Raw genomic sequence first — 25,840 nt, 5'->3', positions numbered from 1 at the left:
ACTTTGATTTTCAGTTATTCTGATGATTTGAAATCATTGTACCATTATTGTTTAGCAGTTTTGACTTATCTCTGGTGATTTACAGTAGGAGTATATAGTATGCTTCTCGTTTGTCCCCAATGCATTTTTAAGTACCCTTTTTATTCACTGTAGCAAAAATAATAACTTTTTGACTATAAATCCTGGTTTTTGTGTATTTTTTCCATTTGTTGGTTGCATTCATGTGTATTGTTAGTGTGGTAACAATACTGTTTGCTGTTCTATTAGATCAACTCAGATTTAGCCTTTAATGAACATTAGTGTAGGTAGCCATTTAAAACCAGCAGAACCCATATGCGTAGAGAAACAGTAGGCATTTAAGGGGAACATCTCAGTCTTGTCCTTATTTAAGGTGTACCCTGAAACCTTCGAAAAAGGGAAATAGTATCCGAAATAGCAGGGATAGCCAAGGCAATATCATCTGAAAAAATAAGGACATCATCCGCGTACGCAGCAGTTTTAATACGATGAGGACCAAAAGAAAAACCTTTAATGTCTGGGTGTAACTCAATCAATCGAAGAAGGGGGTCAATGGATAATAAAAACAAAAGTGGAGATAAGGGACAACCCTGTCTGGTGCCTTGGCGAAGATTAAAAAAGGACGACGTAGCACCATTAAGTCTTATGTTAGCTCTAGGTTGAGAGTGTAGGGACATGACCATATTAATAAAGGAATCACCAAGATTATGTGCACACAATACAGCAAGAAGAAAAGGCCAAGAGACCTTGTCAAAGGCCTTTTCAGCATCAAGAGCCAAGGCTGCGGCTGGGAGATGAGAACGTTTAGCTGATCCGAGAATATGGCAAAATGTACGTATATTATCCCGCGCAAGACGGCCCTTTACGAAACCGGTTTGAGAGGGATGTACCAGTTTAGGAATGAAGGATTCTAATCTCTTGGCTAAGATTTTAGCAAAAATCTTGGCCTCCATGTTAAGAAGGGAAATAGGACGGAAGTTTTTTGGATCTGAATGATCCTTTCCCTCTTTTGGAATTACTACAATGGTAGCATCAGCCGCCGTACCAGAAACAGACCCATCCTTAACAAAAGCGTCAAAGACAGATTGAAGCTTGGGAACAATCACAGGAAGAAAAGTCTTATAAAACAAAATAGGGTAACCATCAGGCCCTGGAGCTTTGCCAGAACGGGTGGCTTTAATTGCGGCAATAATTTCTTCAGGCGTAATCGGACCATTTAAAAAATTGCTATCTTCCACGCATACCGACTGCACCGGGACAGATTTCAAGAATTCTTGACACTGCTCAAAAGAGGCCTGATTCGAAGGGGTATATAAATTATTGTAGAAATCACGAAAGACTTCAAGAATTTTCCCAGTCTGAAATTTTTTAGAACCAAGGTGATCATTAATAGAAGAGATTTGAGAAGACTTAAAGGAAGAATCCTGAAATTTTAATGTAGCCGCGAGAATTTTTCCAGCCAGATTTTTCAACAACAGCCTTTTGGATTTCTGAGCCTGAACCCCAATATGGGCTCTTTTGGTAACTATAGTGTTATATTTGTACTTTAATTGCTTGATTGACTGTAGGCATGATGTATCCTTAGACTGTCGAAAGGTAGATTCCAATTGTTTTATTTCAATTGCCAGATCTGTAAGTTCTTTTTTAATAGCAGCATTCCTTCTTGACATACAGTTAATAACCTGGCCCCGGAAAGTACATTTAAACGAATCCCAGAGGACAATTGGGGAAGAGACTGAGCCTTCATTCTCAAGGAAAAAGGTTTCGATTGCACTAGAGAACTCATCAATCTGGGCGGTATCATACAAAATTTCTGTATTTAATCTCCAGGAGCGAGCTCTTGATTTAGGGGCAAAGGACAACAATGTAAAAGTAACCGCGGCATGATCAGAAATCAGAATAGGATGAATAAGCGGAGAGGAGGAAGACGAAACAAGAGAGGAATGAACCAATAAATAATCAATACGAGAAAAGGTAGAATGAGGAGAAGAAAAGAAGGAAAAATCACTACCAGTGGGATTGTGAAGACGCCATACATCTTGAAGATGAGTTATGGAACACATGTTAAGCATTTGTTTATGGGACTTTGGAGGGCGAAATTGAAAAGCTGAATTCCTATCTAGAATGGGATCCATTGGTAAATTAAAATCCCCACCAACAATAAGATTCCCAGAATGAGGTGTAGCATTTAATTTTTTGGTAACCGTTTTCCAAAAGGACGGATCATCTTTGTTAGGGGCGTAAATGTTCATAACATAAAGATCCGCATTACCATCAGACAACTTAGTTAATAGCCAACGACCCTCATTATCGTGATCAGAAGAGACTATAGATAAACCCAAATTTTTTGAAATTAAAGTAATGACTCCATTTATTTTGCCACAAGCATCGGAACATACAACATCTGAAACCCATTCCTTCTTCAGGAATAGCGCCTCTCTGGTAGAGATCTTTGTTTCCTGAAAAAGGACTAGATCTGAAGAGAGAGACTTGCAATAATCTAAGATTTTTGACCTTTTCACTGGATGATTTAAGCCCTTAACATTAAGGGACAACACATTCAAGCCCGGCATAGACAGAAAATGAAAAAAATAGCATAATTCATAGATGGCAAACAAAAAACAATCAGCACGAATACAAGCACCCAGACATCAAACATTAACGTCGAATAGGGAGAGTCCATGAAGGAAATCCGAGAGAAGAAAAGAGACAAGAGAGGAGAAGAAAGAAGAGAGAGAAGAACCAGCAGGGGAGGTTTGAAAAAGACCAAATTCATACTAGGGGGAACGTGGGAAGGCGAGCAAGGGGACCGTCACGAGGAGTGATTACAATTGATATGAAAAACCCCAAAACAGTATAGAACTGAGTACACGTAATGAGGAAATAGGAACAACTGCAATATGAACTACTATCATTAGAGTATTACAAAAACAATTAATTCCATAACTCTATAAAGGCAATACGCATATACCAAATTAATTCACAAGTACCATATAAAGTAGCCAAAAAAGTGGAATAGGTGGAAGAGAGGGAGAAATCTAGGGGAATACAAGCAATAGCAAGTCTCAGCTATAGTTATACCTTATCATGAAGAGAGAAAGACACCAAGAAAAACATCAGAAAAGTAAACAAAGAGTAGATAAAATGAAGGCGAAGCAGGCAGCATAAAAACAGGAAAGAATAAACAGAAGAAAAACATATTTCTTAAGAAGACTACAGGGTGTAGTATAAGGAAAGGAGATGAAATACAATAGAGCAAGGCATTAAAAAGGAGGACAATATATCAAACAATAAAATACCACCCTAGATAAATACAAGGAGCTATAATATAATGAGAATGAATATGAGGGGAAAAAAAACCTTAGATAAGCAACCAATGAACTGTCCTTAAATATAGAAAACTTGTTATAATAATTCAATACGAAAATGCATACTAAAAAGTGCAATATAAATAGAATAGCTTATTATAAAGTATAAAAGAAGTACATAGAATTGCGATGGCCTAGCACCGATATAGGAAGATATTAAATAGTTGAGAAGCAAAACAATCAATGCAACAGCAATGTAAATATATATGAAACCTAAATATACAATACATGGTCAAAGGTACTTGTAAGCAATGAATTATCATGCATAAGTTAGATAAACCTTGTTATAATTAGCTAAAGAGAACAGGAAGAAACATTAAAAGATAAGAAAGCCAATTATGATATTTAGAGAAACTGGTAATAAAATATAAAAGCGATTCAATAACCGAGACCTAATATAAAAAAGCATATAAACGTGGTAAAGCAATCCAAACCCTAAAACAATAACCAAGTAAGCATAAAAATAAGTGCAAGGTATAATAATTGTAACATGGTGAAGCTAAACACAATGATAGAAAATATAAAATAATAAGCCAATGACCAATGCTTGTACCATAAGACGAAACAGTACCAGACAAATTGAAGTCAAGATGACTAAAGACAAACAAGAAGAGTAAGTACACACGACATAATATCCAAGTACAAAACAAATGAGAAACTAGACTACTCAGACGAAATATGAATACACATTGTACCAACAGAACCAAAAATAGATAGACGCAAAAATGCTAATCGGAAAAAGAACATACAAAAGCATACTACTAGTACAAAGCAGCACTAGGAAACAGATATGAGATATGTCCAATACCACAAAGAGGAATGAGAGACCGAAGACAACCAGAAAAAACCAGAAGGAGGAAGGAAAAACACTACCAAAGCGAAAAGACAAAAGCAATGAGAAGGAGAGCCGACAAGAAAAGAAAAGGCATCACTACAATAATGAGAAAGAGATAACAATTAGAAAAAACCTAACAGGCCAGACAACAACATACAGACGGAAAAAAAGACCACACCGAATACCAGGAAAAAACAACATCGAAAAACTTGACTGACAACATCAGTCACAAAAGAAAGCCACAGACGCGTCATCAACCACGGAGCACACAGGTCTAAGAAGATAAACTCAATAGACCCGGAAAACAGAGAAAAACAAGGAAGACAAAGAATCACATCAAGTGCCATAAGCACCAGGAGCAGACGAAGCCTCCATTTGAAGTTCCATCTGTAGTTCCATCTGATTGTCTAAAAAAGAGGCCAAATCAGCAGGTTCATCGAAGATTCTGGAGCGACCTTTGAAGGTAATGCGAAATTTGGAAGGGCCAGAGAAGGAAAAAGGGATATTCAACTCTGATAAGCGCTTCCGAAGATTAAGAAAACCTTTCCTCCTTATCACAGTGTCTCTTGCAAAGTCTTGAGAAATTGAAATACGGTGACCTTCCCAAGAAACAACTTTAATCTTCTGCATATAAGCCAAAATTTGTTCCGTGTGTTGATGACGCAGCGGCTTAAAAATGACAGCCCTTGGTTGCGTAGCAGATTTAGAGCAAAAAGTGGGGACACGATGTGCCCGTTCCAGTTCAAAGTCTCTCTGAAAAGAAATTTGCAGAGTAGAAGGCAGCCATTGGTATAAGAAGTCAATCATAGACGGAGCACCTTTCTCGGCTTCTTCAGGAAGGCCAAAAATGCGCAGGTTGGATCTACGGTTACGGTCCTCCTGTTCAGTTAAATCTCTCCGCAAAGCCGCCATTGAGCGTTCTAATTGTAAAAGAGATCTAGATTGCTTCTGCATATTATCCTCTGCGCCACTAATGCGTGTCTCCGTGGCAGAGACACGGATGGAGAGGGCTTTAAGATCATTTCTGATGGCTGATACCTCCACCTGTAATAAATCTGTTTTAGTTTTGGTAGACTGCGCAATGTCATGCACATCATTGAGACGAGTCGGAATAGCCTCCAGAGTGGAAATAGTATCTTTTTGAGAGGATTCAGGTGTAGGAGATATTTGTTTGAGTCTCTTAAGAGAAGCTTTCGACTCCTTAGTATCTTTAGCAGTCGGCGACAAGCCCATATTTGCCGCCATAGAGCTTCCGAAGCAAAGGTAAAAGAGACAACCACTGTAGAAAGTTGAGGAAAATCTCAAAGCCCAAGGACGTTAGTATACTCAGGAGGCAAGAATAAGAGAAAGGAAAGTAGCAAAAATATGCAATCACACCTCCAACAGGTAACGCAAAGCAATAACTAGCGGTGGGATTACGTGCAAAAAGAAAAAAAGTCTCATCACCTTAATGACAGGACCCTGCCAATATGAAGAATACACCGTCAAAAATTACGAATCCAAAAAGCAGGGTATCAAAGAGCAGGAAATAGCAGCGGGAGGCACTGGAGGCGCTCAGAGGAAAAGCAAAGTAGAATAAAATGCAAAAAGATTACATTTTAAAGCCACACCGCATGGAAAACAGAAAAAGAAGCCTTTGTAAGCTGGTAGGAGTTAATAATAGTCACCAGCACTTGTGTGCACTCCTTCCGGAGAAATTCGTAAACCTGGTACCTCCGTTCGTGAGGAGACTCGGAACTGCGTGTGGAGGCGACACAAAATTGCGGCCGTTGATAGAGAAACCGAGCGTCACCTTATATTGCGAAAATATTAGTCACCAGCAGCTCCAGGGCACAGGAAGGATGTTCACCCAGCACACGGCACCTTCCGAAACATGAGCCTCCGTTTCTGTGTGTGTGGGGTCACTGGAAGCAGATATGAGCCTCCGACGGCCCTCGCTCGTCTCGGAGCTCAAGCGCAAACCGCCATGTCAAAGCGGCGCGCAAGCCACGCCCCCCACTTTCTTTGCTTTTAAGCTGAGAAACGTCCTGAGTGCATGTGATGTGTCACTACCACATATCTTGTCTGCTCTGTAAGGCAGTGTGTAAGAGGTAATTGGTTTGAATATCACATAGTAGATTATGAAGGTAATTACAGCCTGCAAGGGAAGGGTATTGTACCAGATCATCATTGGAGAAACATCATCTGGCAAAAATGTCTTGTCCTTCATATTGTCCAGGGCCGGACTGGGAACCAAAACCGGCCCTGGCAAAGTGCTCGGCCGGCCCCCACGCCCTCCGGGCGGGAGGAGGGCGAGCACTTTGCCAGGGCCGCTTTTCAGCCGATTTTGTTACAGGGCCGATTTTGTAGCTATGCTGCAAAAACGGCTCTGCAACAAAAACGGCCCCCAGGGCCCAAAACCGGCCCCCCCATCCTTGCGGCCGACCGGGGGATTGCCCGGTGCCCACAACGGCCAGTCCGGGCCTGATATTGTCTACAAAAATATCGCCCCCATTGGAGTTAATAGTAGAAAATCCACACTCAATGATGCATTTATTTTGTAAACAATGCTTGGGACGAAATATTTATATCAGGCAATATTTTTTCAATTATATTTCAACATACAGCTCAAGGGAAGCCAACGGAGCTCTCCCAGTGCATGGCGGTGATTCATTCTTACTTTCTGAGTCCCTGGGTCATTCTTGCTGAGGTGGCTGTATATGATGCTTGTGAGCAAGACATCACCCCTCTTTATGTGTAACAGGAAAATGACCTAGATGAAATTCTAGAAGGTATGCTTTGACTTTGTAAGCAAGTAAGAGCTTATGCCAGAGTGAATGTGCCTCCATACTGAAGTGTGCCTTAAAGCAGAAGGTATGTCAATGTGGCACTCAAGTGACTTGGTGCTGTTAGTGAGTTAGGTGTGAATCAATAAAGGTTCACTGGAATAAGCTGTACTTGTACTTAAAATAGTATGTTGTCATTGATGACTAATCTGAGCTGTTGGTTTAAGAAACCATCTTGAGGAAGTCCTTCCACGTCCTTGCTTATGTAATAAATGAATTCATGTTATCACCCTAATTTAAGCTAAGGGAAATATGTTCATATGCATTTGTGGGCGCATTATCTCTTAGATACACTTACTGCATGATAGCAGTGCCCAGTGCAGGTCAGGTATAGTACTGTTCCTCATAAGTAGATGAGGCAATGCATCCCTAAAGATTACATTCGAAACATCATTTCAAAAATACATTCAATAAATAAGAAAGAAAAAACAAACTCAAAAAGGGAGGTCAAAATCAGTAATTTAGAGAAAACCATGAAGGTTTATTAAAATATCAAAATTCAATTGAAAACACGAAAATAAGGTTCAGTTGGTTCAATAAATCAGTCATAAAAAATAGAAATCATTTGCCATGAAGGCGTTTACCCATTTTAATAGATACAGGAATGAGCAGATGGAAATAGACAAAGGCCAGATTGTGAAGCAAGCTAACAGAGAATCTGGCAGCATCCCTGGTAGATCAAAAGAGTTCTCTGGCTTAGCCCTAAAATTGAGGGTCTTTTATAATGAATTTCACCATAGAAAGCAATGAAAAATGCAAAGTCCACATCAGATAAACAGATGTATCATTCTAGCTGTGAATAACAATTCAGCATTATAAAATGTCACAAAATAGAGTAAAAACGAAAATGGCTGTAATTCACTACCAGAGCATGTCACCCACACTAGTACATGCTCTACCTTTTACATACACTGCACCCTGCCCAAGGGGGTACCTTGGGCCTTCCATAGGGGTGACCAATGTATACAGAAAGGGAAGGGTTAGGCCTGGTCAGTGGGGACACTGTAATGTAATGTAACTGTTTTATATATAGCGCGGGTTACACTCCAGGGAGCATCTTAGCGCTTTAGAGTGTACAACGAAACAGGTGACTATGTTCGTGTGGCAGGTCGTGACAGGGGTGTTAAATCATGTTTTTACATTGTGTGTCGGATAAGGTGTAGATCCAGGTTTTGAGGGTCTTTCTGAAAGTGGTTTCTGTGAAGATTTGTCGGAAAGGGGGTGGTAGTGTATTCCAGGCTTTGGACCCCAAAACTGCCAGGGCTTTGCCTCCCCTGGTTTTCAGTCTAAACTTGGGGATAGTAAGGAGGTTGTCACCTTGGGACCTCAGACATCGGGAGGGGACATACCATTGGAACATGTGTTCAATGTATGACACTGACCAGGAGGACATGGCAGGTCACAGACTGCACACAGGCACTGCGGTGACAGGCCTGAAACACCATTTTAGGGCTACTCATGTGGGTGGCACAATCAGTGCTGCAGGCACACTAGTAGAATTTGTATTACCAGCCTTGGCACACTCAGTGCACTTTACTAGGGACTTCTTGGTGATACAAATAGGTCAATCATGGACAACCAGTTACAATAACAATTTAAATAGAGAGCATATGCACTTTAGCACTGAACAGCAGTGGTAAAGTGGCCAGAGTCCTATTGCCAACAACCACAGATCAGGAAAAACAAGGGAAGAAGAAGCAAAAGGTTTGGGGGTAACCCTGCAAAAAGGGTCATTTCCAACAACCACCATGTAAACACTATCCCCTAATATGAATATATTAAACTCTTTCCTGACCCAGTATCATGGGAGGTGTCATTACAAATGTGTTACAATAAACAATGGAAAGACTCATAGTGAGCAAGAAAAGCCTTGAAAGTAACAAAAGGCTTCCTCTGGACTTATATGAAAACAGCATTTTACTACAAAAAAACTGTATACATTTTTCTGTGTGTTAGGCAAATTAAGAAATATAAACAAAAGATGCATATTATGAAGTCAGCAGTCATTGTTTTAAAAAATGGAGTTGAGGCATAATTGAGACATATTTAACCTGTTGCGTGCTCATGACGAGCTCAGCTCGTCATGAGGCACGGTTGAGCTGCACTCATGACGAGCTGAGCTCGTCATGACCGTTGGAACGTTCACACGCGGGGATAATTTCCCCGCTGTGCTGAACGTTCCAAAACGGGTGTGGTCATGACGAGCTCAGCTCGTCATGAGTGCGGCTCCACTGTGCCTCATGACGAGCTGAGCTCATCACAAGCAAGGCGGCGCCGCGTTTGGCCCCCCTCTCCCCTCACAGCAGGTGAAAACGCCCCGCAGCCAAGGGGTTAAGCAAAGGCTAGGAAATACATTTAGGGCCTTATTACGACCACAGCGGTCCATTAGACCGCCATAGTCGTGGTGGTGGTCTGAACACCACCACACTGGAGTACTGCCCGCAGTATTAAAAGTGTACTACTGCTGGGGATTAAGCGGCTGTCTGAATGCAATTGAAGAACAAAGTATGCTGACTGTCCCGCTCTGGCACTCTGTGCATATATTGACTTGCCTCTCCAGCACCCTTTTCATGGCAGTCGCACCACCATGAAAAGAGAGGTGGTGAGGCAACAAAGGGGACTCTACAGGGCCTCTTCTTGTCCCTGTGCACAAGGGTGCATGCACGAAGGGCACATGTTGTGACCCCTGTAGTTCTGAACCCCCAGTTCCTGCATGGGAAGAAATGCATGACATGGTGCATTCCTTCCCGTGCAGGAAATTACACTAGCGGTCCCACAGTGGTGCTGTTCAAGGCTCACAATGGGCCTTTAAAAAGCACTGCTGCCAGACCACCAAGCCTCCTGCCCGCCAGACCACAAGATTACTTGTAATCTGGCGGGAGGCGGTCAGTTTGGGTGGTCCTGGTGTGGAATGCTGGCATGCCGCCCGCTTAAGGACCAATTAAACTCATAATCAGGCCCTAAAACACATCCCAGCATAATATTTTCAATTGCAATAGAATCAAGTTAAAAAGTAAAAATTATTTAAAGCAGAGAATAACTCCAACACATTCTAATAATTAGGTAATAGATGCAGAACAAATGGCAATTGTGTAGAGAGAAGATTAACTTCCGAAAAATATAAAATTACCTTTACCACCCTATACCACTACCCATCCCTAATCACTAAAATTACAGTTAGAACCCGTTACCACTCATCACCCCATAACACTAAAATTATCCTTTACCACTATCCACCCTAAACCATAAATACCTTAACCATCCTTAAACCCTAAAAGTACCCTTACCACCCTTTACCACTACCCACCTAAAGCCTACAATTATCCTTACTATCCTTTACCACTACTAACTCCTAAACCCTATTAACCTTTTATCACTAGTCACCAACAAACCCTAAAAATACCCTTACCACCCCAAACCCTAAAATGACTCTCACCACCCTTCATCACTTCCCACCCCAAAACCCTAAAATTAACCTCATGTATAAATAAAATATATTTACCTTTATGATACTTACCATGCACACAAAAAGGCACAAATACGTGCCTGCATGGTAAAGGCATCCGTAGTAAAGTCTGCATGGTGAAGGAATTGCAGGGTAAAGGCAAAATTATAAAGGCTGCAATAAAACAATATAATAACTGCAATAAGACAATACTTTCCTTATGGTTCTATAGACAATATTCTTTCTGCATGTTCCATCAAAGAGCCCACTGACCTGCAATCTGGAATAGAAAAAACGTACTGAAGTATTTAAGCCAAGCTAATAAATTCTGCCCTTTGCCAGTGTTAGTCATTATCACTTAGAGTTGCTAATTTACTTCCACATTCCCCTCTTTTCATTAGGCTGAAAAGACATATCCCAAATGATGTCTAAGTCACAGTAGGTCCTTTCTGAAAGGACCATCTCCAATGGCTTAAAATCCATAGCAAATTCGAATTGCACTGCTGTCCTAAATTCTTGACACACAGGGAAATACATTGAGATGCCACTACATTATGGACTCCGTTTTCTACCTAGAGGTTTGCCTTCTCTAGATGCATATTGTCAGTGTGTTTTAGATAATCTTTGAGATATAGTAGTACGTTGCTGTTTGGTTTGCAGATGTCAGGTTGGGGATTTACTGTTATTTTCCAATGTTTGGGTTCCTTAGTGCCTCCAAAGACTAGGGTGGACCCCTCTCTGGTTTGGAAAAAAACAGGCAACCACTATCTAGGTTCATGGTGGAATATTTTTCTTCTTCACATACACACCAGAAGCTTGGCCCAGTCTTCACTCCCACCCCTTTACCAACCACTTGCATCTGATCCCCAAGGCCTACACTCTCAATGGCAGCAAGAAGTGGGCCTCAGCAGGGACCACATATCACAGTGTGGTCTCTATTTTGAAATTTGGTGTTCTGACTTTAGCTAAAGATTTGAGCAGCTCTCTGACAGTATGCCTTTTAGCAGCATACAGTGAAACCAACAAAGGCGTGGGTCTGGTTACTGCCTGGCCTAGACCACTCTAACTGGATAAACAAACAATATGGACAGGTCAATTAATTCAATCAGTTCACACCACACCTAGCCAATAATCCTAGGCGGGCAACTTTTTCATTCTGAACATTTTTTACTTATTTTCATATATTTTTTCAATTCAATATGTGCGAAAATAAGACACTGTTATCAAAAACATTAAACACCATTGATACAAACATATAATATACATACATCAAAAATGAAAGACATTCATATATACACCATATAATGTCAACTACACTAGAAACTGTCTTTTTTGGCGGAGTATGGTTGCGGGGAAAGATTATTTGAGCTGTATCCCTGCACCACCCATTGTTGGATGTTGACGCTCTGAACGTCTCGATACTACGAGTTCAGATGCACCATGGCTGCCTTGATGTCTGGTCAGCGGATCGTGTCCTTTATTCACTCTCTGCACTTCTCCTCACAGAGTAGGACTACTGCGTGGCTCATTGGCTTCAGTGTAAGCATCGCGTCTTCGATGTGTTTTTCAGCATTCGATCTCCGGCTTCAGACTCGGCTGCTTGGATCCACTGCTGGCACGCGTCACGCAGCCATGGTGCATCTGAACTCGTAGTATCGAGAAGTTCAGAGCGTCAACATCCAACTACAGTGCAAATCGTTGACTGAATAAGGGACCGAGAAAAACAAACAAAGGTCCAAGACATTCCCCGTTCTACCACGAACGGTAGACTGCAGCACTGGGAAGAAAAAAAGATATACAGGCCACCTACAGTCCATGTCCTGAGGAAAACCCCAGAACAATCTAAGGGTTTGAAACGCGTTGACTCTACGCTGGAATAAGAATTACAATGGGTGGTGCAGGGATACAGCTCAAATAATCTTTCCCCGCAACCATACCCTGCCAAAAAAGACAGTTTCTAGTGTAGTTGACAGGCAGGCCCCTTGAAAGTATTGATTGGCCGCTTGTTTTTTGTATATGTAATATCAGGACTGTTGCCCCATCAATATAAGATTTGGAGGCATCTCCCACTTATTTTTCCCTTGTTTATATGGTGTATATATGAATGTCTTTCATTTTTGATTTATGTATATTATATGTTTGTATCAATGGTGTTTAATGTTTTTGATAACAGAGTCTTATTTTCGCACATATTGAATTGAAAAAATATATGAAAATAAGTAAAAAATTATCAGAATGAAAATGTTGCCCGCCTAGGATTATTGGCTAGGTGTGGTGTGAACGTTTAGCAGCATACAACAGCACGGAAGCCACAAAAGCAATCAGACTGTATCATTCCCTCTTCATTGGAATCAGCCTGAGGAAGCAAAGGCTATTGACAAAAACAAATCCTTCTTTTCACTCTCTCCCACAAATCCATTGGCATAGTTTCCCTAAAAAGCACTTTCACCTTCAGTTTAAGTTCTTTGAATTCATGCTACCTGCTGAGTTAGCAAATGCAATAAATACCATTTTAGCTTATTTTTATATTGCTCAGAATATTATGTTACCTGTATATCCACATGATGGGGTTTTAATATTCCACAAACATAAAGTCAATGAGTTGTGTTTCTAAAGCAGGAGTTTATTTTGGAAAATAAAAAAATAATGTTTTCTCCCACGGTGTGGAGGTCATTTTTTCATTTTTATTGTCCCTCACTGTCAGGAAAGTGACCACCAAAAAAGTCACCCATCCACCCACTCTAAATAGTGTGGATGGCCAGATGGCCAGGCCATCAGAGAAAGAATCATGCTGACTCTGTTGGTGGTTGCCTGACTCAAAATAAAGCAGGTGGACTAAGAGTTTGGCAGATATGGTACTCCGTTCCCATTGCAACAGATTATCCTGTCCATCAAACTCCAAGCTGAGCCTTCTGTGCAGTATTTTGTGTGTTCGGTGGGTCACATTTGTTGAGGATGAAGACAGACTGGAGAAAATCCAAAATGGGAACCAAACACATGCTTGGTTTAAAGTGAGACTATCAAGTAAATACATGAGAAGATACTGATAGCTTAGGAGAATCATTCAGGCAGGTATTTTGCAGAAAGAGTGCTCAACACATGAAACATCTTACCAGCAGATGTGGTGCAGAAATAAGCAATACAAGAAAATAATATAGCATGGGCAAGTGATCGGAAAATACTATGGTGCAAGGGTCAAATGGACAAGTTAGGGTGGGGTGAGCAAACAGCGCAAACAGCCCAAAGATGTGGAGAATCAGTGAAACTGCCAGATACCATTTGCTCTCAAAGTCTGGCAAAACTATGGACTAATATTCTTCTCACTATTTTCTTTAAGGTCACTTTGGTTCATCTGTAGCATCATATTTCATATTTCTCAGATGGATGTATGGCGTGAACCTGGTCCTGTTTGGTCTAATATTTGGCTTGGTCGTAATCCCAGAGGTAAGACAATAAATCTATAATTCAGATGTTTTCCCTGATGGTGCCTATTTAGAACAGTGCATTTGTGTAAAGCATCTAAGGACCTGATTTAAATCTTGCTGGTACTCCTGGTGTTCCTCTGAGGTAGCTGTTTTAAGTACTCCATCGAGTTGACAGTATCCCACCTGCCGTATTTAGATGAGTGCTGGCTGAACCGCTGTGGCAGACACCTCTGCTGGCGAACAGTACTCCGTCAGGCCAGTGGTATTGCACCAAACCTTCTTAGATATTCCTGTTGTGCTGGCGTTGTCCTAACGGCAGGTTCCTGATGGAATGAATATCTTGTGTAGTAGACACTGGTAATTACTACCCATTAATGTGTCAATACACTTATATGTTGTGTTTCCTCCAAAATACCTATGAAGGTAATGTGTAGTGGCTCTTCTTGATACATTTTGCATGTCACACCACAACTAAAATACGCTAATAAATGCAAACTCACAGGCACCACAAGCACAACACCCACAACCTCCACAGCAAAAATATAAATCTTTCAGTGTCAATACTCAAGCATGCACTTTACCTTTCAAAGTTGTAAAATATTAACTACTGCAATACACATGTTAAAAAAATGCAATACTAAAATACACTAGGCTACAGCAATTGTAGAATATTTACTCCTCCTATTTTTCTGCCATTCATCCATGAAAACATTCTCATCCATCCATACACTCACTCACCCTTTCACCCATTTACGCATTCACTGCGTAAAGAAATACAGAAGGTCCAACAGCACATCAACGATTCCAAGCATGCTTCACATTTTGTAGAGCACCACAATCGCCAGCTTTAAAAGAACGATCTCTCCTGAGCTGGCTGTCATACTCAAGTCCCTCAGCGCCACTTCTTATGAAGATGATGTCTTACCATTGTCCTTCTTTAAAGTTCTCTATGGGGATGCTCTCTTGCCCCTACTTACTCTTGTCAATGTGTCCCTCACTTAAGGCATCTTTTAAGAATCTCTTAAGACAGGCCCAATCCTCCCACTCTTAAAGAAACCTAGAGTAGACCTGATGACCGCACCAACTACTGTCCTATTACTCACTTACCATTCATCATCAAGATCCTTGAAAAAGCAGTCTATGTTCAACTATAATATCACATTAATGCTAACCATCTCCTGTATGACTATCAGTCTGGCATCAGATCACACGGCAGTATGGAGGCCGCCACCTTACATATCATAGGCGATACCATTTTGGCCACAGATGAAGATGGTACATGCCTCTTGGTATTGTTGCACCTTTCAGCTGTCTTCGACGCAGGCCACCATCCCACCCTCAAAACATACCCTTGAGTCAGGAATAAGCTTCATCAGCAATGTACTTTAATGATTCTTCTCCTATTTTTCGAAACAACTCCCGCTTGACCTCCAAGTCACAAAGGATTGCTATCACAAGTAGGGTTTCATACTGACTTTACAAGGAGCTGCTTTGCTCACAGATAACAGCATCAACGTACAGATAACAGCATGACGATTCACAAATGTGCAGATAACACACAATGCTACTTGAAAGTCCTCTAGTCTTCAGACTGTGGACCCGATTCACAGACCTAACTTAAGACAAAATCCTAAACGTACTCATTTTGAGTAACTTACTCATTTTGAAATTCACAGAAGGCACTTACTCATTGATGAGTATGTGCCTTCTGTGAATAGCAAAATGAGTAAGTGCCTTCAGAGCTGTCATCTGAAACAGAGTCCAGTGACATGAATGGCACAGTATACGCTTGCACAACACAACATCTCCCGCCAGCCCATGCACACCCAGGCAGAGGCATCCCAGCCCCTCCCGCCGCCCATCGGAGGATGCCCGTCCATGCACACCCGAGCTTCACTGCTCACCTTCCGCCACCGGTGTGTAGACTGCAGGTTTCACCACGTGCCACTGCAAGCCACAAGCCCAGGGCCCGCAGACATGGCACCCTCCACACCATGCATTCACGCTGCACTGGCCACCAGGTCTCACGTCTGGTGCTGGGACTTGATTACACTATGGCATATGACAAACCAGGGCACCTGGCATCATTGCAGCCTGCACAGCTGCTCAGCCCAATGGGTGCCGCTAACTCTGTGATCCCAGAAGCGAGGCCACATGACGGTAGTCCCCTGCAGCCCGCTGGTGCGGCCTACACTGCTGTCCAGCAAGGCACACAAATCCTGAACAGTCTGGACTGCCGGGACAGGGCATCATCGCAGGCTGCACACCCGCTAGGCAGCTCAATGTGCCAATGACTCAGTGCACCCAAAGTCACCGTCCCATGACAGGGTGCCTGTGCCGGCTGCAATGCAGCATGTGCCACAGACCATGTCCAACCCCAGTTAGCGTCCCACGGCGGGGCGCCTGTGCTGGTCACAATGCAGCGTATGTCACAAACCGTGTTCAACCCCAGTCAGCACAACATGGCGGGGTGGTAGGCCTGTGCAGGCTGCAATGCAGCGTTTGTCACAAACCCTGTCCAACCCCAGTCAGCGTCCCGTGCCACGTGGTGGTAGGCCCGTGCCGGCCTCCAGGTCTCGGGTCCTTCATCCAGTCACCACCCGCAGAGGGTTATGTGATGTCATCAGCCCCTTATATTTGTGGGCTCACATGGCCTGTGATGCCTGTGCCGGGTGGGTGTGGTTTGCATGCAAACCTGCCCTCGGGGAGTGGCTATGACATGTTGACAACTAGACCAGTGACCTGTACACCACCAGCCAGTACGCCTGCGCCGGGAAGCAATGAGGCCCCCCCGGAGCGTGAGCAGAGTGGTCTAGCCTGCCGTATGCCAGTACAGTGCAGGGCTTGCAAAAATGACTTGTGGGCACTGGGCGTGGTTCAGTCCATGTCCTGACATGAAATTGGCTGATGCATGTGTCCCTGTTGTGGTGTCCACAGGACCTGTGATACAAATTGCTATGTAGCACCCTCTGACTGGCATCCCACAGGATGAGCATAATTGATGCAAGGGAAAGAACTGTCCCTACATTGATCCACACATACATACCTACATGATGAAAGACATGACACAGCAGTGCGTCACTGGATGTTTATTGCACATCCAGTGCAGTTCCGCAGCGAGAGTGGTACAGGGCACTGACGAATAAACTACACTATATGGGCCTGTGGAGGGCCAGCCAGAGTCCATCCGTGGAAGTCAAGTACTGCGGAAGAGGAGGGGTGCAGTCCGCAGTCTGGTAGCCGTTTCATTGGTCATCAAACAGGATGTGGCGATCCATGTAGTTTTCCAAGGTGAGTGCATCTGAGTGAATCGGGGGTCAGTGGAAGGTCATGAGGCAGGACCAAACCAGGAACAGGCTAGGTGGCGGAAATGAATGCTATTGAATCCTTCTGATCACATGCCCATCCACGTCCTCATCCCCAGATGTGTCCCCTGCCCCACCTGTGGGTGTTGCTGTACCGGCTGCGGCACTGTGTGCGACTGACACCTCAGGTGCCGGAGGTGGATTGTCGGCCACACTGTGTGGTGCTGACACATCAGGTGCCGGAGTGGTTAGGCCTGCCACACAGGGAGGAATAGACACACCAGGGGGCGGAGATGTGGATGGTGTGAGGGCAGCAGCATTCAACATCCTCACGCCTTGTGGCAGCAATGCCATGATAAAGATCTGCAGGGCATGCTAGATCCCAGATACATTCCGCGGATGTGCAGCGGTGGCTGCCATCCTTTCCGCCTCCATCCACACCATGTCCTCCATGAGCCTCCGCATGTGCGGCAGCTCACAGCTGGTATCGCTGGAGCCACTCTGAGCGGACAGGTGTTATTCTCTCTGCGTCATGACTCCAGTGATGACAGTCAGGGCTTTTTGGAGACCAAGGAGCGGGGCTACACACTCAAGGATGGCGTCAAGTTTGGTTGCCATGATGCCGAAGCACAACTGCACCTGCTCAGCGGTCTCCCTCTGGCACTCCACCATACTGCGTTGGAAGGCCATGTGTTGTTCCTGGGGGTCTTAGGGGAGTGCCGGGCTGTGGGTGCCTCATGCTGGGTGCTTTGGGTAGTCGGTGGGGTCGCCTTTATGTAGCTGGGCAGCCCTGATGCTGGAGGTGAGTGGCGGATGAGGTCAATGATGTCTTGGGTGGCTTGGGTGTCGATGCTGGTGTTGTCCTCCTCGTCATCAGTGACGAGTGGCTGGGACTGCTCTGCAGGAGGTGTTGACGGTGCCCCTGCGAAGTGAAGGGGAGATGGTGTATTACAATGTGTCCACATGTATGTAGCCGCATGGTACATGTTGACATTCAGACAGCATGGCATTGTACATTGTGACAGTCTGTAGATCTGGGCGAGGACACAAAGTCATTGTGGGTGTGCACTGTGCTTGATTGTGCTCTCAGATGGGCAGTGAATCCTAAGATAGAGTTGCTGTTCTGACTCTCTCTGTAATTGAGGGAGTGGAGAGTGTGTACTTCGCTCTCTTTGAAGTGACATTATACCTTTGCCCTGAAGAAGCTCATAGAAATGACCGGCTGAAACGCGACCGCGACTGCGTCGACACTTTAATGAGGAATCCTCTAAGTGTTGAGTTGGTTAAGAGAGTATAGCGCCTACAAAATTAATAGCTAGGGGTGTTCCACCTCTGGCACATTGTGGATTTCCTCTGAGTGTATCATTTCTAAATCAGGAGTGTACACTGTGATAGTTTATTTTCATTAAGGGTATATTTTTCTTGTATATATTTTTTGATTCATGTATGTATTGTATATGTTGTAGAGGTTGTGTATATAATGCATTATGTTTTGTAATATAGATATGAATGTGAACTAATGTATTTAGAGTGTTTTTGTTTTCTTTTGAAACTTATGAAGTGTATATATACAATTGTGTTTATCTGTGCCCTCCCCTGTCTTTTGACACGCATGTAAGTTTTTTTGACGTATGGATATATAGGATTTACAAATAATTTTGAGAACATCAGGGTAATTAATTGTACCTTGTATGAAAATAAATGTTGAATTGATACCTCTTTACTGCTTTGTTTTTGATATACATCTTTGATGTCTCTTGCTCATGTACAAGAGGGTGATTTGGGCATAACCCCTGTTTGAGTTTTCCGTGATTGTGCATGTGTGCCATTGTGCCCATCTCCACCCATCCCCTCAGTACCTGGTGGTCACTCACCCTGTTGCGGTTGTGTTGTGTCCTGTCGAGCAGTGTCTGATCCTCTGACTCTGGCCACAGTGTCCACACTGATGACTGCCGACACCAGCTCCTCCATGTCATCCAGCTCGAGCTAAAGCGCTGGGCCTCCACTTCCAGTCTTCGTTACTGCCTTCTGGTTGGCAGCGAGTTTCTCCTTGGTCCGCCGCTTGATGTCTTGACCTCGTCCATTGTCCTCTTGTGCTCCCCGACGGCATTCACCTTGTCCACAATGTCCCGCCATATTCCATGTTTGGTGCCCAATGACACGTTGGAGATGACGAACAGTTGTTGATGGTGTTCCATCACCTCCGTCAATATGATCCTGTTTGCCTGCGGATTGAATTCATCTTCCTCTTCTTGTTCTTGCCCTTCCCTGTCCCTGATGTCTCTGGTTAGTCATTCAGGGTGCTTGTGGGGTTGCACTCATCCTCTGCGCCTGCTCCGGCTTCCTCCATGGTGCTTAGGTGTTGGTCAGTTTGTGTTTGGGTGTTTTTTCTACTTTTATAGTGATTTTTCCCCCTGCCAGGTGTGTGTTTCAGGCCTGGTGCTGCTTATTGCTGGTTTCCTCATCGCGCTTTGGCCCATCGCAGGTTTTTTGGTGTTGTGGTTTGTGTTTTTGTCTCCATTGAGGTGGTTGTATCGCGGACATTGTCTGCGGTTTCGGCAGACTATCGCATGCTACCGCCGTGTTGTGAATTCCACGTTGACACAGGGTTATTTTGCCGCAATAGACTGCAATGTTGAAAGCTGTGTTATGCTACTCTTGCGGTAGTTATCACACGTTCTTGTGAATATACCCCTGAGTTTCATGCAGTAAAAACAATAAAAAAATTTAGTATATTAACTTTCTCCTAACCTTTATCAACCAGATATTGATGGGAATGCCATATGGAAGTATGCCTCGGAAGACTGTACCAAGAAGTGAAGAAAAAACAGCCATGGATTTTTCAGTACTGTGGGATTTTGAGGTATGATAGTCTGTTTATTACCCACCAAAATAGAATTGGCTTGCAAAGGATCGAGTGTGTCATGATGCACCTCCCCGCTCTCAACAAAGGTACCAAATAGCATATTATACTCTACTCATTTGCATATATGATGTATGATGTTGCATTTTCCATGTAGATTTGTTTTAAGAGTATTGAAACAAAACCAGGATTCAAGGGTTTTAATTGTGTGAAAAATCACATTCAAAAGTCATCATAACTATTAAGAGTTCTTTCCCCAGGTAAAATAATTGTTACTTGAAATCTGTGAGGTGGTAAATAGTGTTTTTCTTATTCCATTTATTTCTGAACTGCGGTAATAAACTTGGATTTTACCTTTCGACTGATGTGATAAATGTCTGAGTGTTCATTTATTAGTACAGTTGCTCTAAAAAGGTAGTATTGGCCCACCTTCATTTCCACTACCATGGCATAAAAACAATACAAATGGGTACTACACAGTGACAGTCACCACTGCGTAGTTATAGTTAGGTCAAGCAGGAGGCAAAAAAAAAGTGGGGGTCCTAAAGGTACACTTACCCATGTTAATTCCCATAGGAATCTTTGCCCTCTGACACAGAAAACTATTACTGAATGGAATTACACTAAATCCGGCAAGAAGTGAGATCTTTACCAAGAAAGTGTGCTCTTTGGCATTTGATGTAAATCCGATCAGCTGCTTTGAGGTAATCAGCATTTTAAGAGAGGCCCAGGTCGAGTATTTCGGGGATGAACCCTAAGAAAAAGCCATATATGGACGGTTGATCCCATGTGAGGGCAATCTGATTGGCCGACAGAGCTTTTTATCCCATCACACCATTCAGTACTTCGGCACCAGTGCTGGTATCACGGTACCAAATTATTTGATTGGCCAATATATGCAATTAAAGGCGAACTTTCTGTTTGAATGCATCAATAACTTCGTAAAAAACAACTAAATGATTAGTGGCATTGCTCATTTTAAAATATATTTTCATATGAAATTCCAAACGTGACTTAATATTAAATTTCTTTGACAGGTCACCGCAGTCTTCTGACAAAAGTTGATCCGAATGTAGGGATTTCTTATTGTTATTCATTTTATCTTCTGTATCCAGCTCGATCGCATTGGGATCTTTAAGCATGTGAATATTAAGCACAATACTAAGCCAATATTTAATTTAAATACAATTGAGAGGTTGTTAAATGTTTCAATGCTTGAAGATATATTTTTTCTTGACGTTGCAGGGATATGCTAAATACTCAGCTCTGTTTTATGGCTATTACAACAATCAACGCATGATTGGCTGGTTGCAGTACAGACTTCCTTTGTCATATTTCTTGGTTGGAGTTAGTGTCTTCGGTTATAGCCTGATGGTGGTTATTAGAACGTAAGTATTCAGAAATCCAACAGCTTTCTAAATTAAATGCTTTACCTGAAACATTTTCACTACAGAGGGTCTCATTACAAGCTCCCCCTATCTCCCTCCTTGACACCGCCTCACCCCAACGTAGTTACCACAACAAAGGGTACCAGTAATACTAGAGGGGTCGAGTTAATGGGGATCGCAGGCAGTCGCTTTGGTACACTTGAGAAAGGAAAAATAACCAGGAATGGGTCATTTAAGTCCATGGAAGATTGAATATTTCTTATTAGCGCCAGTTTTTCACCCGTAGACTGAGTGTGTGATTCAGTTCTGCTCATAAGTGAAACTATATCCTAGTTTTATTGGGCAAAGATTTGTTTTTTTGGGCAGGACAGAGTGATGTTAACTGACTTATTAACACTTGCATGTGCCCTGTTAGTCCTAGTGATCAGTGATCCGTGATATTACTTACCTTAGGGATCTACAGTTGAGAATGAAAGGTGAGTGGCTTTCTCTGTACTGTGTGCCCTTTGCTTTATTATATCTCTGAGGCCTCAATCCAAGAAGTTAGGTCCGTTTGAAACAGATACCAATATCTTTTCTTTGCCCAACTTGAGTTCATAAGTGTGCAAACGATGAACATTTATGAGATGTGTTCTCCTTTAGGATTTCACCAGGCGAAATTTGCAAAGGCATAAGATGGAAAAATTAGGGAAACCTGTGAAAATCCGATGTTCAAACGTCAATGCCATAAGCTGTTTTTTGCAATAACCTACTATTTGAAATCACCTGCAGCAGAGTTCCTTGTGCGTACAGCTTTCATGCAGAAATACAAATTTAAAGCTATCTCTTGTGATTAATGTACCTGCTAGAGAGAGAGATTGAAGTTTTGTCTAGTGACAGTTTTGACTCTCCATAAAGTAGCGCAGAGGGCTAACCAGCCTTTACCAGCGCTTTAAAACTAATCACATGTTTGTGAGAGAGGTGCTAAGGAGAGATGAGGGGCCCGGTGATAATGATAAAATCCGAGGAGGAGGCCATTGGGGGGTACGGAAAAAAAGATTGTGTCACCGGGCGCCACCAGCACTAAAGCCAGCCCTGAATGCATGCAACCCTACTCTTGTCAGAGAAAGGATGTAGTGTATTGTCAAGAAATGTGTGGGTTTTTCTGTATTTTTCTTGTGGAGTAAGTGAATGGATTTCCCCTGGGATGAGTCTTAAAAAGCGCAATTGGAGGCCAGTGAAGATGCAATGTCTTCTGATTATTTTTGATTTGCTCAACAGGTTCCTGGTCAGCCTCCCATTTAAACTTAGACAAATAAACTGCTTTTCTCCTGTGGTGTTTAGTGATATTTTTGCTGGAGATGTTCACACTTGATAGATGTTTTAGATATATTTGTCCCAACCTTAGCAAGACATCGAGAGTCAGTTTCTGTCTACAGTCCCTGCAGGCATTGCAATCACGATTATCACATCAGTTACCTCGCATTAGACATCAGAATCTGCCACTACAAGACAGTACCAACCCAGAGTTGCCCTAAAGCAAATACTAATTTACACAGGTGGAGCCCCATGTGGAAACCTGACCAGCACTTACAGGTTCTGTACTCTGGGCTTCCACTACTATTGTCTTAGTGCCTCCATGTATGAAGAGCAAGCAAAGCATGAATGGGGTTAGAGCAGAGGACAGGAAGTGGTCTTCCAGAGTATTTGTGAAATAATTAAAGATAACGTTTTGGGAAAACTATATTTTGTCATGGTAGACTGAAAACATATTCCAAACTCCACCCACTAGCCTAACATTCTGCCAAGAATCTTAAAAAACCTTTTAGTGACACGCATCATAAAATATACCTTTTACATGCTATGTGGCTCTCCTATCATGAACATTTAGAGCACTGTCTCAAGGGTACTGGACTGTTTTACCAAACTAGTAAATCACTCTTCTTTCTCTAAAATGTATTTACAACACCTTAAACCTGCCCCAGTAAGTACCTCCACTGCACACAAAAGCAAATGCTGACCCCTCCTCTCCATTCAGCTAATAAAGTGTATCTTATCGCTCTCCCTTTTAACCACTTCACTGCGGCGGCTATTCCGCCGCAGTGCTAACGAATTTTCGCGGCCGCACGGCGGCCGCATCCTAGTGACGGAGCCGCTCCGTCACGAGCCTCGGTTGAGCTGTGCTCGTGACGGAGCGGTTCCATCACGGCCCGCCCCGCTCAATAGAACGCTCAGCGCAGGCGCGGAATTCGTGCCGCGCATGAGCGTTCTATCGAGCTGGGCGGGCCATGACGGAACCGCTCCATCACCAGCACAGCTCAACCGACACTGGTGACGGAGCGGTTCCGTCACCAGCACCGAAGGGGTTACCTGTAATGCACCCAACCACTTGGTCTTCTAGTTTCTAACCTATTATTTTATCTCCTGTAATAATTCAACCACCTAAAATTTAGATAGTGCCTCCAAAGTCACCTCAGCCTTAAGCTGTGTCCAATTTCACAGCCACTACCAATCACAATAATCTGTCCTCTATCCTCGTCCTTCTTGACTCTGCATCAGCCTTTAATGCGGTTATCCAGCCCCCATAGTTCTCCTGCCTCCCTATTTATCATTATAACATTTGTCAACTCATTTTGGGGCATATTATCAAGGGGGTTTATCTCCGCTTTTTTGGCTTTAAAAGCCAAGAAAGCGGAGATAAAATTAACTCCCTATTACCTAGCTGTCGCTAACACCAGTTAGCGACAGCTAGTAGGAGATAGCGACCATCTTGGGCCCCACTTTGCATGTCAGTGATATTTATCACTAATGACATGCAAAGTGGGCGTGCCAGGATGTTAGCGACTGGAAACAGTCGCTAACATCACTATCTCCTATTACCAACATTTGGAGATATTGGCGCGAAGCGCGAATATCTCCAAAAGCTAACACCTGTCCTGAGCAGTTCTTAGCCATGTTATCCAATGGGAGGTGGATAACATGGCTAAGAGCATTAGCTCGGTAATGCATGAATATCGCTGACTTTTCAGCGATATTCATGCATTGCGGCCGATTTTTATCGCATTTGCGATAAACCTTGGTAATACCTAGGTTTATCTGCGATAAAAATCATCGCAGCTCAGCGGTAAATTTTTGTCTCTAACCAAGCAATTGCTTGGTAATATGCCCCTTTGTTTTTTACGCTTTCCTATCGCTCCTTCTCAATCTGCTGGTGCTCCTTGCTCTCATGTCCTATGCCCCCCATCTCAGTGCTTGAACTTCTTATTTTCTTCTTCCATATCACTTCCCTTGGTGACATCTCCCATATCAGCTTCTCCAGTAACCTCTTTGCTGATAAAACATCTTTTCATTCCCAGCTCAGAATATCTCAAGATATCCTATAGTAAAAGCCTCGCTATTTATCCATGTTTAAATCCTCAATACATTGACAAAACGCATGCTAATATACTTTGACTTTGACCTGCTACCCTGGCTTCTCCTATATCGTTTCCCTTGACATAAAATATAGAACATGAAATGTAACTGCAGCAAGGGACAGATATCCTTCATCGCCTCATTTGTCACTGCTACCAGTTTTCAACAATGGAAGACCTGAAACTTACTTTCCTTTCTGCCCAAGCATCATGCATCTCATTGAAATTTATATCCTTTATAACTATTTCCCCATCAAATATCATGTATTCCATTAAAGTACTGTTGCCCCCTACACAAAGATCACATATCCAACAATATTTTAGATTGACTCCCCCATGCAATATCACCTTCTTAGTCTTCAGGGCCCGATTGACCAATACTCCCAGCGATGAATCCAACCCCTGCCCAGACTCAGACCCCAAACTTCAGTAAATTGCATATTAGGTTTTGTACATCATGCATTACATTTTGCATTTTAATAGTACAACATGTACCAGCCTAGCTGACCACTAGTTCTCCCCAATCATATTTACTAGCTATATATGTTAGCACTTTGCTGCTGAAGTACATCTGACTCGCCAAAATAAATGCAGTATTTCATTTTTACATATAAATACAAACCATCAATATTGCTTCAAACCAAAACGCGAAAATTGCCCCCTTTTGTACCACTTTGGGTGCCATAAGTGTGGCAGGGTATGCTCAGACGTGAGTCCCTTGCTCACTTTGCCACTGGATTCAAGCAAGCCGGGCTGAAGACGGCTGTAATGCCAGAAACCGGTCCACGGAAGCTTGTTTCCGGTCCAGGGAAGGCATGGCTTGGCAGTTCGGGCTGGACTGTTCCCATGAGGCACAGGGTCAGACTGATTTGCATATAGCCATGTCTGAACTGGGGTGGCAGAGTGGGCTAAAGAATGGTGATGGATCAAACCCAGATCTTTTGACTGGGTGTGAGTGTTTGATTGGTTCAGATAC

General features: G+C 43.0%; 1 protein-coding gene across 1 annotated transcript in view; it reads left to right on the top strand.

Annotated features, from left to right (window-relative positions):
- Window positions 1-25,840, top strand: part of LOC144784130 (transmembrane channel-like protein 2) — a 415,583-nt gene that overhangs the window by 66,942 nt on the left and 322,801 nt on the right. Inside the window, exons 5-7 of the mRNA XM_078662812.1 lie at window positions 13,829-13,935; window positions 19,986-20,084; window positions 21,330-21,472. Of these exons, the coding sequence (XP_078518938.1) occupies window positions 13,829-13,935; window positions 19,986-20,084; window positions 21,330-21,472 (349 nt within the window). The remainder of the gene's footprint in view (window positions 1-13,828; window positions 13,936-19,985; window positions 20,085-21,329; window positions 21,473-25,840) is intronic.

The sequence above is a fragment of the Lissotriton helveticus genome, chromosome 10 (genome assembly GCF_964261635.1).
Source record: "Lissotriton helveticus chromosome 10, aLisHel1.1, whole genome shotgun sequence".
Lineage (NCBI taxonomy): Eukaryota > Metazoa > Chordata > Amphibia > Caudata > Salamandridae > Lissotriton > Lissotriton helveticus.
The sequence above is the reverse complement of the archived record's forward strand: the minus strand, read 5'-3'. Positions and strand labels throughout refer to the sequence as shown.